At 40.6% G+C, this 16,810-nt stretch overlaps 1 protein-coding gene across 1 annotated transcript in view; it reads left to right on the forward strand.

Annotated features, from left to right (window-relative positions):
* Positions 1-16,810, forward strand: part of FAM189A1 (family with sequence similarity 189 member A1) — a 928,350-nt gene that overhangs the window by 864,133 nt on the left and 47,407 nt on the right. Inside the window, exons 8-9 of the mRNA XM_040342809.1 lie at positions 4,072-4,147; positions 11,873-12,451. Coding sequence (XP_040198743.1) covers positions 4,072-4,147; positions 11,873-12,451 — 655 coding nt within the window. The remainder of the gene's footprint in view (positions 1-4,071; positions 4,148-11,872; positions 12,452-16,810) is intronic.

Raw genomic sequence — 16,810 nt, forward strand, 5'->3', positions numbered from 1 at the left:
GCGACGGAGATCTATTCCGCTTACTGCCCCGCATAGCTGCGGCTATCATTTTACCCATGCTTTTCTGCATCTCTTTTAAAGAGGTGAGTAATACCTCCTCCGTGACCATCTTAGGGTTGGACTGACCCGCGTCAGCTCCAGCCCCAGATCCCGATGGCCCCAAGGCTCCCTGTGGGGAAAGCAGCGGCATAGCATTGTCCGAGACCTCAGACTCTCTGGGGGAATCCCCACCTCTTGTACCCTTGTTTTTTGATGCCATGGTACAATACCGAGGTACACCTGCTACTTATTGGTACCTGGGACTTATAAATAGTTAAATGCCCAAACACCTGTTTGGGGGATAAAAAATGCTTCCTCTCCCCTAGATGACACTTCTCTTTTTTTTTTTTTTTTTTCAAAAAAAAATCTTTTTTTTTTTTTTTTTTTTTTTTTTTAAATCTAGGAAAAAAAAAACATTCTGTCCCCCTGAGTAGTATTGCAAGAAAAACTATGAGATGGAAAAGAAACAGCCTATTCCTAGGCTTGAAAACAGTCTTTCTGAAGACTGCAATATTCTTTCTGGCCACTGTGTGTCCTCGGCGCCCCGTGCTTGCCGTTCTGGTCTTTCCTCCTCAGTTCCAAAGTATTGAATGAGCTATATGGAACAAACAAGGAAGGGCCGCCCCTTCCTTAAGCCACTGACCCGCCCTTCCCCCCCAGCAATCTCAAACAGGAAATGCCCCTCCCGACAGGGGGGGGGTGGGGTTGGGAGGAAGGGACCTCTCTGCTCCAGCAAACTGCAGCCATGAGGAGGTCAGCGTTTTGCCTGCTTTGCAGGCCGTGAGGAGGAAGACTGAATGGAGCATCGCCTGGAGGCTTGCAGGTAAGCACAGCTCTCTGACACACACATATATTTTTATATAACACAGGCCCCACTCAATGCTTTTCCAACACTACAAGGGAGGTCACATCTTATGGGGAATAATACATATAGAGCCATCCTATCTTTATGATATGTGACTAGTTTGCCAGATGCAGTGCATAACTTTAGGCATGTCCCCTGTGACCCCCCAGAAAAAACCTGCTAAGAACCAAGTTCCGCAAGTTTTCCCCTCACTTACCTGCTCCATGCCGCAGGACTTTGCCAAGCAAGAGGCCCAATCTTCCCCCATCTCGGTGGGGATGTCTAGACCTTCAGGCCCTGGGTTCCTATGAAGGATCCACTGTCCTGGGCCCATATAGCACTCTGGCAACAGAAACATTAGGCACCCAAAGGTTTCTAAGTTCTGGGCCCAGGGTCCAGCTCTCTAAAAAGAAAAGCATTATGGGCTATACCCCAAGGGTTTGGGGTCCGGTTACTGACCACTTTAGCGCTGAGGCTTTTTTGGACAGAACCGGTTAGCTCACCTAATCCCAAGGATGTGGAGGCAAGCTAAACCATGACTAACACCTAAGACACTGGCGGAAAAACTGAGGTACTCCTCCTATGGGAGGGGGTTATATAGGGAGGGGCATTTCCTGTTTGAGATTGCCAGTGTCTACACCTGAAGGTACTCCATATAACCCATATAGTAATGAATGCCGCTCTGTGTCCCGTGATGTACGATAAAGAAAATTACACATCCCCTTTGTTCCTAGTAGCTTGTGATAAATACTGTTCTTTCTGCCTGGAAACTGTAGATTGTCTATAGCAACCAAAAAGTGTCCGTTTACGTCAAAAGTGCTTTTAGACCAGCTAGAAAACAGCGATAATAAATTAGAATCACTTGCAGAATTGAGCGATACGGATTTGTGGGAAAATTCGTCATCAAACACTGAGAGTAATGACAGCGACAATTCTGCAACTGAGCAAATTTCAGTGTTTTTTATTTGATTACATTATTGAATCATTTTTATTATTATTATATTATTATTTGTTATAATTATTTTATAGTTATTTATTTTATTATAATTTATGATTTTGTGTTTTAAACTTTATCATACCTGTGATGTCTACTAGACTCTTGTTTGGACAGATTTAGGTGAGTTATTTCTAAGAATTACAGGCCTACAATATGAAACGCCAAATTTCCATGCAAAACATTGTACCAAAAATCTGACATAATCATACCGTCAGGGAGGTTAAAAGATAGAAAGATGAAAAAATGACTGAAGGTCCGCTTTAAATTACCTCTAATGATGGGTGTCCTCTGTGTGGATGGTGTTGCATTTGGTTAAACTATTTGTTCTATGTATCCCAAATACTACTCTGACAGGTCTCTAGTACAGTGAAGGATAGATAATCTCTCACTCTATACAGTACCTTCCTCTTCCTTCGTCAATTCATAAAATGTCTTGCATTCTCTTCACAGGATACAAGGTGTTTTATGAATAGACTAGACTAGAGGAAAGGACATGTGATTGAATGTCATGATCCCCTTTTGTCTGGACATTAGAAATGTTTCTGTAAAAGAGATGAAAAGACCTCTGAGAAAGCCATCCTGATTACACGTTGGGACATGTGGCATGTGCCCATTTAGTGCTTCATTGGAGGTATAACTTAAAGTTTTTATCCTATGCCAGAGACTTGCCATATTACACAGCATATTGCTTTACTTACTACTACTACTACTTAACCTCCCTGGCGGTATGATTCTGTCAGAAAAAACATGCTAAAAGCGGTACCATTATTTGCAAGGAAATTTGGCGTTTTATATTGTAGGTCTGTAATTTTTAGAAATAACTCACTTAAATCTGACCAAACAAGATTCTAATAGGCATCCCAGGTATGACATTTTTTTAAAAACAAAATTATAAATTATAATATAATAAATAATTATAAATAATTATAACAAATAATAATATAATTATAATAAAAATTATTCAATAATGTAATCAAATCAAAATCACTGAAATTTGCTCAGTTGCAGAATTGTTGCTGTCATTATTTTTTTTTTTTTATGACAAATTTCCCCACAAATCGCTATCGCACAATTCTGCAAGTGATTATAATTTATTATCGCTGTTTTTTAGCTGATCTAAAACTATTTTTGACATAAAGGGACACTTTTGGTTGCTATGGACAATCTACAGTTTGCAGGGAGAAAGAAACGTTTTTATTATATAAAATGACATGCATGACACAGGACAGACCACTAGGGACAGGGGGGGTGTGTTTTTTTTACATACAGTACTGTAATCTATAAGATTACAGTATACTGTATGTAAGGTGTTTGTTTACTTTTTTGAATTTGGCGCCGTTCTCCGTCCCCGTGCGTCGTAACGTCGCAGGGAACGGAGATCGGCGTCACACGGAGGCACTGTGTGAATCGAGCGAGGTCCCACTCGCTCACACAGCGCGGTGGCATCGCTGGATCCAGGGACAAGGTAAGTAACTTGTGCCTGTGGATCTAGCGAGGCAAGCCCGAGTCTGACTCGGGGTTTCCGCTCGCAGCAGGAAAATCTAACCCCGAGTCAGACTCGGGAAGACCGCCAGGCAGGTTAATATGGCCTGCCCTTGCCAGGGGATGTAAACTGGAGAACCCCTAGTATTTTTCTACACTTGTACTAAAAAGTCAAAATTTTTAAGAACATTTACCATTTTGTTTTGGGCCACATTCATAGTTGTCTTAGGCCTCGTACACACGACCGAGTTTCTCGGCAAAAACCAGCAAGAAACTTGCTGGGAGATATTGTTTTGCCGAGGAAACTGGTCGTGTGTATATTTTCGTCGAGGAAACTGTCGAGAAACTCAACGAGCCAAAAAGAAAGCATGTTCTCTATTTCCTTGACGGGAATGGAGAAAATTGGCTTGTCGAGTTTCTCGAAGGCTTCACAAGGAACGATGTGTTTCGCCCGTCGAGTTTTTCGGTCGTGTGTACGAGGCCTGAAGCTGCATGTGGACCATAGGCTGCAGGTTGTAAACCCCGGTGCAAAACTTTTTTTTTTTGAAAATAAAGAAATAAGGATCTAAAACAAGAAAAGTAATGAGCAGAAGCAAAAATAAAATAAAAAATCTAATGAAATATTGCGATTAAAATGTTTTTTATTAACCTAAATTTGTTACACAGATAAACTATGCATAATGTTTACAATTGTGTTATATGATTCCAGGGGCCCAGTATAGACCAACAGGTAACAGAATCCAGCCTTGGTGACAGAAATACTACAGCTGGCTTCAGCACACAAGGTTTGTGTCATTCTACTCCTAAATCTACCTTTCGTTCAAACAGATTTCCATTTGTGTACAGTATATTTTTATGAATTTATGTATGCTAATGTATGTGTAAGACTCTTTATGATACATTTGCTTTTCTGAATGAATTTTTTTTGTATTACTAAGTTCAAAGCTAGTCACATTTTCAGAATTCTGGTCTACTACACAATTCTGTGCTGAAGTAAATGACATAAAATGTTCAAAAACATTTTCACATATACTGTTCTGTATAGTATGTTATTGGTTAGAGAAGAAAGAATTTTAACAGTTGTCCTTGGACATGTACAATTTTGAAACACAATGGCATTATTATAAAATGAATTTTGTAGTGGAAAAAAATTATTTCATTATTTCAAAAATATTTTATCATGTTTTGTAGGGATAAACAATTGACAGTGTGACGAGAGGGAAATGTGGTAGATCTGGGACAAATCTAGAGCTGCATAAAACTAAAGGTTTTTTTTATTTGTATAAATAACAGCCAGTTTAGTCTCCTATTTAAATAAAAAGGAAAATTATTTGTCCAGAAATTAGTTGAATAGTTCTGAAAATGCCTTACATTCCCTTTTAAAATGTTACGCTGCTTTAGGGCTCTTTCGCACTATTGTACATTTTTTTTTGTTCTCATAGAAATGAGAAAATAACATTCAGTGGAATTTTCCATGATGCAGATTAAAAATGCACAAACCTGTGGGTTGTGTGTGTAAAAATACACAAATACTGAATATTCTATACTTGTCACATAGTAAAAAATGGGGTCTCTAATTGAAATGCAGTTACATATAATTACATGCATATATTGTACTGCTGGAAAATGGACTGTGTTGTAATATTAATATATATGTGTAGGTATTTAAAATATTGTGTTATATGTATGGCATGGTATTTATGTGTTACATACAGGCATTCAAGGTTACACATCAAAGGGTGTTTGCTGACCTAAGGGGTAAGTGGCCAACAAAGGGACAGCTGAAGACCCTTAGATGTGTTAATCTTGTCCAAGACTACCTAAGTGTGTGAGGTATGGCCTGCCTCAAAGGATAAATTGCTTACCTACATAAGGAAGTATTTATTGATGGTAATTAGACTTGATCGGGTATTTATTCAGGGAAACATTTGGTTAACCTGAAAGAACACCTCCCTCCAGTGTGAGACCAGCTTTTGAGTCAGTCAAGCTGGCATTCAGTCGGTCTTGTCACTGAGAAATATAGCACAGATCTAAGATGAGACTTTGAATTACTCTGTTGGATTTTGTATCATCTGTGGAATTTGGACTTTGTTCGTTATTTGAAGTTAATCAAAATGCGTTCTCTGGAGAGCCTGTGTGTTGCTGCGAAACAATCTAATTTATAGTCATCATACTATACATCTATATTCAATATTATTGGAAGATCCATTAAATGCCTTCTCTGGATACATTTTATATCACTACAGACTGTAGCAAACAAACCCCTTAAGTGACCGTGCAGCATGGTTGCTAGAATACTATGCTACTCTACTACACCTCTTTTCTCAATAATTAAGGTATGACAATAACAATTACAGTAAAATTCTGAAGAAAAAAAAAAGGCAATTGACTTTTCCAGAAATTTGCATTCTGGTATTACTACACAAGGCTTGCTCATAAAATCTATAAAATCTTCTTCCTCGTGATATAAACAACACAGATCACAAGCTCGTAAAATGCAAGAGGATTCTACAGACGTTTAGTCCTGTGACCAATTTTCTGGGTATGGTCAATTTTAAACCTATTACAAAAGAATGCCCTCAATTTATGGGACGTCTTGTTTTTTAATCATGAAATATATATATATATATATATATATATATATATATATATATATATATATATATATATATATATATATACAGGGCCAGATTAAGAACATCATGGGCCTGGTGCTGAGTATTTTGGTGGGGCCTTTTAGGCTGCATTCACACCTCCGCGACAAGTAACGCCGCGTACGCGGCGTATTTTGCCGCGAATAGTGTAACTTTTTTTTACAAATCCTTCCTATTGCTTTGTATGGCCGAACGCCAATGCCGCCTGAAAAAAAGGGTCCGGGACTTTTTTTCATGCCGCAGGTGTACGGCGTCTATGAGATGTGAACCATCTCATAGACAGCAATGGGAATTCTCCCCTCCAGCGGCACAAGCGGCCGGCGTCAGGCATTTTGTCGCGGAGGTGTGAATGGGGTGTAATAAATAATAAATAAATGCGTGAGAATGACATGAACGCAGCCCAGCCAAGGCAAGTGACCAAAGGCACAGAACCCAGAAGGAAGACCGGGTGAAGATGGAAGTGTCCAGGCCCTGCCTGATTCATCGCAGCACTGGAGGGCTCAGTCTGAAAATGTAAGTGTACACTAATGTGCTAATATGCTGTGCATACTTGTACGTTGTGGCATAACCTACCCCAGGGCCTCTAAAAAGTAGTAATGTCAGGAAAGTTTACTACCGCTTTATTATCACAGGATCCCAGGAGCCTCTCATGGGGCCCCCTACTGACCCGGTGGACGGTGGCCCTTGGGCAGTGCCTAAGTGCACAGTTGCCAACATTTAAAAAATATTTTCAGGGCCACTTTTTTATATAAGTGCTATATTTAGAGTAGCTGAGATCCCAGATGTTCCTCTATACATCATAGTAGTAATCACAAAATTAAATGAGTACTAATAATGGGGCAGAACACATATGAGAACTGATATTTCCTTTAGTTGAACTAACAAAAGTGTGTCCATTCTAGAGCTGGTAACATTGAGGATATTCAGTATAATTTTAAAGAACTGTTTTTGTGGGTAAGCGACATAGGGGAGGAGTATGGACGGTATATAAGTGGGAAGTATGTGCAGGTGAGGGAGAGGAATGTGGAGGGTCTAACAGTGGGCACTATGTACAGGAGAGGAGTACAAAGGGTACGAAAAAAAGCACTATGTACAGGAGAGGAGTGTGAAGGGTATGACAATGGGCAGTATGTACAGGAAGAGTGAGGGGGTATGACAGAGGGTAGTACGTTCCAGAGAGAAGTGTGGAGGGTATGATGGGGCAGTATGTACAGGAGAGGAGTGTGGAGGGTATGACAGTGGGCAGTATGTACAGGAGAGGAATGTAGACGGTATGATAGTGGGCTCTATGTATAGGAGAGGAGTGTGGAGGGTATGACAGTGAACACTATGTATAGGAGAGGAGTGTGGAGGGTATGACAGTGGGCACTATGTATAGGAGAGGAGTGTGGAGGGTATGACAGTGAGCAGTATGTACAGGAGAGGAGTGTGGAGGGTGCGACAGTGGGCACTAAGTACAGGAGAGAAGTGTATGACAGCAGGCACTATGTACAGGAGAGGAGTGTGAAGGGTATGACAGTGGGCGCTATGTATAGGAGAGAAGTGTGGAGGGTATGACAGTGGGCACTATGTACAGGAGAGGAGTGTGGAGAGTATGACAGTGAGCACTATGTACAGGAGTGAAAGGATATTTAGGGACTGAGTAGTGGTTAAGCGGGTCATACATGGATTGAAATTACGCCAATTATGCAGAGACCAGCCATAGTCAATCTTTGTATGGGCTAGCTGGTTTTACACAAGTCAATCTATTAATCAACTTGAGTACAACCAGCCTGTTTTTTTTTTTCTTAAAACAATCAGTGCTGCCAGCTAAAGTTAGCAACACTGATCATTGTACGCACTGGCAGAACACAATAACACTGCAGGAGTGATTCCCCCATCCACAGGTCAGCAGGTGAGAGGGTGTGTGGGGACAGGCTGGGGAGAGATACTAGTCAGTGGCTGGGTAGGCACTGGTAGTATCAGAGCCAGATACACACAGGTTACATACGCCACGATCGTTAGAGCGAGAACAATAATTCTAGTACTAGACCTCCTCTGTAACTCTAAACATGTAACCTAAAAAAATGTAAAGCATCGCTTAGGATACCAAAAAGAATTGTGCTAACTTAACTAACTAACTGTTTTTCTAATGAATGACATTTTTTTCCCCAAAAAAACATGTTTGAAAAATTGCTGCGCAAATACCGTGCTAGAGCTGCACAATTAATCGTTAAAAAAATTGTGATCTCGATTCAACCCCCCTGACGATCTTCAATGCAGAGTTTGCTGATTCTTTCATATAACAAGTGGAGAGACTTTCAGCTGTCAAAAGAAAATATCTGGGCAGTCTGACAAGTTTTTAACAGGAAACATTGTAACTGACACTTCCTTCTTAGATCAAAGGGATACACTTCTGTGTGTAAAGAACAAATCTGGGCAGTCTGTGAAGTTTGTAAACAAAATGAAACATTGTAACTAACTAACATTGTAACTAAATTTAACCACTTAAAGTCCAACACTTGTTTCTTAAGTTAGAAAGCAATATTATTTGCTAGAAAATTACTTGGAACTGCCAAACATTATATATATTTTAGCAGAGACTCTAGGGAATACAATGGCTATTGCTGCAATATGTTATGTCACACTGCATTTTCCCACTTCAATGAATAATAAAAACCATAAAAACAAAACAGTGAAGTTAGCCCATTTTTTTTTTTTTTTTTTTTTTTTTAATGTGAAAGATGATGTTACGCCACAAGAATCGTGAGAGAATCGTGATCTATCTTCTAAGTAAAAAAATTGCAATTCTCATTTTAGCCAGAATCGTGCAGCTCTGTACCCTGCAACATAAAAAGTGCAAAGACCACCATAGAGTAATTTTCTAGCAAAAAACAAATGATGATTTTTACATGTAGTAGAGAAGTGTCAGAATTGGCCTGGGTGGCAAGGGGTTAATTACCATGAGTAATATACAAATAATTATTATAAGCACTGTGATCCTATCAGTCTGCTGCAGTGTGTCAGCTTGTATTTATATTGGCCGCTCTGAATGTAGCTTCTGACAGGCTGTGCAAACAGGCCCGTATCTCCGGAACCATAAATGATAGCCGTCCCATATTTTAACCAGTTGTGGGGTAGCTCTTCCCATGCCTACCCCCAAATGTAGGGTTTCTGTGACCTCTGGTCATCGAGCTACAACCCCCCAAATTCGATCTTAGAAAAAAAAAATCTTAAAAAAAAAAAAATGTTTTTTTTTTTTTTTTTGGGCAAATGGGCCTATCTTGAGATAGGGGCCTGGAGCTGCAGCTCCATCAGCCCCATTGTTAATCCGGCCCTGTATATATATATATATATATATATATATATATATATATATATATATATATATATATATATATATATATATATATATAATATTAATGCATCAACAGAATATCGATTATATTTGTCAATCTTTGCCAGTTTTGAACAGTCCAACCTGGGTAGAAACCTATATTTCATCTGCTTACTTTTTACCGATCCCTTTTTTCTAAACAACTTTTCAAAAACCAATTTTCTTAGCTTCGAAAATAGTGACATTGAAAACAATCTTCTATTTGTAGTCTGTAGATACTGAGCTTTGCAATGCCATTATATCTAATTAGTGTAATTTCCAAATATGGGGCTCTGTCTACTGTGATGATATGATCATTTCCCCTATTATAACAAACATGACATCTTTCCTTAGCTTTCCATTGTTTTTGCAACATCTTTAAACAGCAAGTATGCCATGAAAGATGGAACTTTTTGTGCAGGTTGTTGTCAGGGATGCCTGTAATTTAACCTCAAGCTTTGTGCAGGCTTCTAGGAAAAGCAGTGAGTAAAGGGAATGAGAACTCTATAAAAGATATTATTGTTGCCACGGTTGCAGTTAAGAGAATAAAGCATTTAACCTATTAAATATATGCTATGTATTAAAGGGGTTTACTTACCTGAACCCCAAATTTCCATGGGTGCGATCCCGTGTCGCTGTCTCCACGGCTTCTTGGCTCTTCATTGGATAGATTGATAGCAGCGCAGCCATTGGCTCCCGCTGCTGTCAAACAAATCCAATGATGCGGCCGCCGGGGGGTGGGGCTGAGTCATACACTTGGCGGCTATGGACGCTGAGTGTATGACATGGGAGCACGCCGCAAGGTAACCCCCTCAGGAGAGAGCTTCCCAGAGGGGGTTATACATTGCGAGGAGGAACCGCGAGAGCCGCCATGGGCCCCCAGAACAGGAGGATTGGGGCCACTCTATGCAAAACAAACTGCACAGTGGAGGTAAGTATGACATGTTTGTTTTTGTTTTTTTAAACTGAACCTTTACAACCACCTTAAGCTATGGTACTAGTAGCAGAGACTTGAGTATGAGACTTTTGTACAATTTGGTAAACAATATATTTTAGAATTTTTTGGTATATACGCTTTCTGTAATTAACTATACGACAACCTAAAAATCCAAATTTTGAGTTTAATTTGATAGTCTAAGGATAGTTATAAATGTACCCATAAAGGAAAGTGGTGGGTTTGATTTTAAGCATTTGTAATATATGGGCCCCTTGGGACCTCCTACTGTGCATTATCACAGAGGAAGATTTTGCGGCAAGCTTGCAAGTGGACCTAATCCTTCTCTTCTCTTCAATAACAATTAAATACCATAGCACCATTTGTGTACTGCAGTGACCATCATGCAAGAATAACAGCAGGTCCAGATTTTCCAATGACTTGCTTACAGATTGAAAAATCTATCCCTTTCTGTGACCACCTGTGGTCCAATTGTACTGGGTTTTCCCTAATGCCATCTGTTTTCTGCTGATGAGGGATAGTAAGTGATCATATGGGCTACAACCTGCCCTGAGGTGGGTCATATCTTGTGTAAAAACATGACCACCATTCAAAGTCTTCAGGAATCTGTTTTTCTCATTAAATCAAATATGCGTGTATTGGTCAACCTTTTAAATTTACCAAATATAAATAGTGACATCAATAATTTCCTGATATTGCCATGAAATCAATGTTTAACCAACCATTACCTTGTTTTTTATTAAAGACAGTGGACCAGATTCAGGTAGACTTACGACGGGCGTATCAGTAGATACGCCGTCGTAAGTCCGAATCCGCGCCGTCGCAACTTTAAGCGTATGCTCAAACTGAGATACGCTTAAATGTTGCTAAGATACGGCCGGCGTAAGTCTCCTACGCCGTCGTATCTTAACTGCATATTTACGCTGGCCGCTAGGGGCGTGTACGCTGATTTACGCCTAGAATATGTAAATCAGCTAGATACGCCTATCCACGAACGTACGCCCGGCCGTCACAGTAAAGATACGCCGTTTACGTAAGGGGTTTTCAGGCGTAAAGATAAACCACCAAAAAGATGGCGCAGTCAATGTTGGATGCCGGAACCCCGTCAAATTTTTCAAATTTTACGTCGTTTGCGTAACTCGTCCGTGAATGGGGCTGGCCGTAATTTACGTTCACGTCGAAAGCATTGACGATTTGCCAACGTCATTTGGAGCATGCGCACTGGGATACGTCCACGGACAGCGCATGCGCCGTTCGATCGAAACGTCATTTACGTGGGGTCACACTTAATATACATAAAACACGCCCACAGCTTCAACATTTGAATTAGGCAGGCTTACGCCGGCCCTTATACGCTACGCCGCTGTAACTTTGGCGGCAAAATCTTTGAGAATACCATACTCACCTCTCAAAGTTACGGCGGCGTAGCGTATAGGAGATACGCTACGCCCGCCTAAAGGTATATGAATCTAGCCCAGCGTGTAGAATTATTTCTAAAGGGTATTATAAGTTGGCTAATGTTCTTTTATCTGTTTGTGTATTACAGTGTCTGTGGATAGCACATCCATTCTGGTATCCGAAGTGGCCGATAATCCAGCCCACAGCTGCTCCTCAGAAGACCTCTGTTCTCTGGAGGTCCATGGCTCTTTACGTTCTGCAGACTTTTCTCCATATAGTACCATACGCACAGCTGCTACAGGAAGTAGCTGTGCTAGTTTGGAACATAGTCTACGCTGTGGCCTTCACCTCACCAATTCACCATGTTCACCTGATGATGACGGAAGCAGAGCCTCCACAGACCGGTCTCAGAGGCAAGATTGTGACAGCTATACACAGTCCAGATCCTTGGATTCTTCCCCTGAAAATGTTAACACACAAGAAAGAGAATCTCAGCTTTCTGCAAAAGAAAGGAAAGTGTCTCACATACCTATAAAGATGTGCTGTGGTGTATTTAGTCAACCACCTGGGCAATCCCTGCCATCACCTGGCACCTTACCTGTAAATCCAGCACCTCACTCAGGACGCCAGGAAAAGGCTATCCAGCAACATCATGCCAGGAAATACCGAATTGCCAATATAGTCCGGTCTACCAGTGATCCCATTTCCTGTACATCCAGCACAGAAGGTAAATTCTCTCATGTGATAACTGAGCATTAAGCAATTTTCCAAACATTTAGTATTGAATTAATCAATAAGCTATTATGCAAGCTTCTCTTTAAAGTAGACCTTGTAATAAAATGCAAAATCTTTTTATAATGTCCAGAATGCCCCCCTACCCCTCATAATGATCGTCTTCTCTTAGTATGAGCAAAATAGTAGAAAGGTTAGATTCTATACTTATCTCATCCCAGGAAAAACGGACACCATCTTCCCTTCAAGGTTTACTGAGCACCCCAAATCTTGTGAGAGGATGCTCTTGCAATGGACTACTCACAAGGTTTGGCACTAAGCCTCTTCCTAAAAGGATATAAAAAAAAAACAGTATGCGTTAAAAACAGGGGTACAAATACATGCGTAAGCCACACAGCCCCGGCAAAGGCTTCCTATTTTCTTTGGACCTAAACTCTAATTTCTGTTACTGCCCCCACCTGTCACTGCAGCAAGGAGCATTGGAAAGGAAACACATACAACAAATATAGATCTAGCCTTTTTATTCACAGGTACCTTTTGCACATACTAAGAATATGTGATTTTTACAGAAGGAGGGATCCCAGACATTAAAAGCAGACATTACATTGTACAACAGATTATATTATATTTAAAATTATATTTAGAATTTGTAGATATTAATACTAGAGCATCATAACCTTCATAACTATCATAAACATGCTGTATACTTTACAGTTCAGGTAACAGTAATTCAGGTTTGAGGCTAAACTCTTATCATATATGTAAGGCACAAATGTATTCAGCTCTGTATTTATTATTACACTAGTGTTGACTGTGTATCTGCCTCTTGCAGTCCCTATACAGTAGAAATAAGAAAAAGAAGCAGGACAATGACCACTCAGTTGTACTATAGTGTTCACACGTTAACAAGAAACAGGGAGATGATCTGTTTGCTGCTTCTCCCTTAAGTCTACCTTGACACTGTGGCGGTGCCGACATTAGCGGTAAAGCTCTGCTAGTTTTAGCGGCCACTAGCAAGGTGTTTTTAACCCCTGCTAGTGGACAAAAAAGAGTTAATAGCACTCGTGTTGCGGTGCTGCCAAAGTGCTTTGCAGCATATACACTGCTCCCGCACCGCCCCCAGGATGCTGCTTGAAGGACTTTTTTTTCCATCCTGCAAGCGCACCGCCCCAGTGGGAAAGCACTCGGGCTTTCACACTGGGGAGACAAGAGATGCACTTTTCACGTAATTTTCAGGTGCTATTTTTAGAGCTAAAAGGCCTGAAAAGTGCCAAAGTGTGAAAAAGGTCTTAATGTTCAATCTAATCTCAGGTTTGGAGAGGGAGAAGACCTGTAAATTTAAACTTTTTTCTAAAGAGAAAAATATGGTCTCCTTCCCTGACACACAATGCTGTGCTATGTTAGGGGGCTTTGTAAATCTCAGGGCTGGATGATAGAAATACAGATACATTGGCAGGTATTTGCATCTGTGCATTTAGCTGTTTGCCTGGAGTTCAGGTTCAGGGTCCAAGCACACTGGCTTAAAAAATGCTGCTCCTAGAGGACTTTGGTATTTTGCCTGTAGAAGCAACTAATGTTATCCTATATGTCCAACTGATGCGTAGGTGCTCTATGGTTAGCTATAAAATCTTTATTTATAAAGAAGTTACCTGTGCAACCTACAGTCACCAATAGTGTGGTGGCAGGTGGTCTGTAGGCTCAAAGAGCTTCGGCACCATTGTCACCACACTGCTCATGCTCCCCTCCTTCAATGTAAGTAATTCATGTCTGCCCACAGCTTACTGTGATGGAAATTCCGTGGATTAATGTGGCCTGGAATGGGGATAACCTGGAGTGGGTCACATGTCCTGTGAAGTTGTCTAAGGCCTCGTACACACGACCGAGTTTCTCGGCAAAAACCAGCAAGAAACTTGCTGGGAGATATTTTTTTGCCGAGGAAACCGGGCGTGTGTACATTTTCGTCGAGGAAACTGTTGAGAAACTCGACGAGCCAAAAAGAAAGCATGTTCTCTATTTCCTTGACGGGAATGGAGAAAATTGGCCTGTCAAGTTTCTCGACAGCTTCACAAGGAACTCGACAAACAAAACGATGTGTTTCGCCCGTCGAGTTTCTCGGTCGTGTGTACGAGGCCTTAGTTTTTTCAGGCCCTTTCCCCAGGTTGTGCAAAGTGAATTGGAACGGTCAGTGAAGGATCTAATCTGTCCAAAGGCATTGGTAGGTAGATTAGATCCTTGATTGACAGCTCAGATCTGCTTTGCACAGACTGATGAGAAGAGTCTGAAAAAGCTGAGACAATGTCACAAAGGCACATGAGCCACTCAAGATTAGCCCTGTCCCCAGCCCAGGCCATGCTGCAAGAAGCAAGGTAAAAGTCACCTGTTCTCCACTTAGGATAACCTAAAAAGATATTTAGTACAAATATAAATCAGTGGCTGTTTGTTTGCCCTCTTATTTAGAGGTGGGGCACTATTAAGGTTTAGGGAGAACATTGCTTTTTTGACTACACTCATATAGGACTAGTACTAATATTATTTATCAGCCCACTGAAGCATTATGTGCACTAGCTGTGTACACTCAGTTCCCTTGGAACTGGCTTCAGTCTTCAAATCTAACTGAAACTAGCAATTCAATTTTGACATTTAAGTGTAATACATCTTTACATAACAGCAGCCATGGGGAAAAGACCAGGCTTTGAACTAGTGTCATTGCTTTTAAAGGGCATGCATGCATGTGATGATACCTTTACACAAAAAAATTGTTCAAGCTGAGCGCATTGATTCATTGCCAAGTCAATGACCATTTTATCTGCCATCCCTATTCAATCTGTAAAATAAACATTTACATTTTTTAAAAGAGAAGGTATTAGCATGCTCTAAATTACTCTCAATTTCCAAAGATAAGAGGTGAATTCTTCATTTTAAAAATCATATAGGATATCCATGCTAAAACGTAGATCACCGTCCAATCCTGTATATGGCGCCGCACAGCGGGGAAACACACAGCTATTGTAAAGAAAGCTGTCATGTTCCCCAGCGCTCTAATCAGCCAGGAAGCGGCGGCAGTGGCGGCTCTCCCCTCTCATGCCCTACGATCGCTGGAACACAGGCTGAAACTGGGGGGGGACACAGGCTGAAACTGGGGGGGGGGGCACAGGCTGAAACTGGGGGGGGGCACAGGCTGAAACTGGGGGGGGAACACAGGCGGAAACTGGGGGGGGGGGACACAGGCTGAAACTGGGGGGGACACAGGCTGAAACTGGAGGGGACACAGACTGAAACTGGGGGGGGGGGGGATACAGGCTGGAACTTGGGCTTCTTTCACCAGCTGCTGGTAGATTGGTAGATGTCCATGTATTAACAGTAAAGATATTGCTTAATATGAAGGAATTAGCAAAATAAATGAAGCTGTTGGATGCAAATCAGAAAATAAAATACTTATTGGATGCCGTTGGTTGCTGTATATTCTCAGTTCCTAATTGAAAACACATTATGGTTTGTATCTCAAATTGATATGCTATTATTCTTTTTGAATTCCCTTTGCTGTGTTGCCCTCACACCATGCTGTATACATTATAACTATACCTGGGACAAGCATTAGAAACCCTGAGCTACATATTAAAAAAAAAGAATATTCTAGAAATATATCATGGACCCCAACCCTTTTGTTAAACTCCAACACCGGCAATTGATTCAGCTGTTTATGTTAATAGAAAACGTATTGAGCTCCGGTAGTTTTGTAGTACAACTGGTAGATTAATTAGGGACATTTTTGGAAGCTTGAACAGAATTTGAAAATTAAAGGCACTTTAGCCCACCACAAAATTGCCAGACAAGTAATATGGTTTGTGTCCCCAACTGGGAAAATGAGGCTGAACTTTAACACACTTACAGAATGATCCAACTTGTTTAACGATTTGTATTTCCAGCTGTGATTTCACAGTGTGAGTCTATATGACTTTTAGAAAGTCTTGTCTGCTAATAGGCTCTTGTTGACTTGTGTTTAGTAAATTGCTACCTAAGTAGATCCAGTCTAAATCATTTCTAAGACCTTTACTAAACGCTGCAAAATATCAGGTGTCTTAATGTAGCTTGCTACCATTTACAAATAAAGGGAAAATGTGTCTGTTTTAATAATGTTCTTTCTGAACACTGGCAGCAGCAGCTATTCAAATGTATCAGGTTTACATACACATTGTAAAATAGCTAATGAAAGCAGGCCTAAGAACATAGTTAGATAATCTTTTGTTGACGGCAATTATGTTTTATTATAAACCTACTACATACTTTGCTGCTGAGAATGTTTGTATTCACTGGGCTTGATTCACATTTTTTTTGTTTGGACCATATTACTTCC

Source organism: Rana temporaria, chromosome 3 (genome assembly GCF_905171775.1).
Source record: "Rana temporaria chromosome 3, aRanTem1.1, whole genome shotgun sequence".
Lineage (NCBI taxonomy): Eukaryota > Metazoa > Chordata > Amphibia > Anura > Ranidae > Rana > Rana temporaria.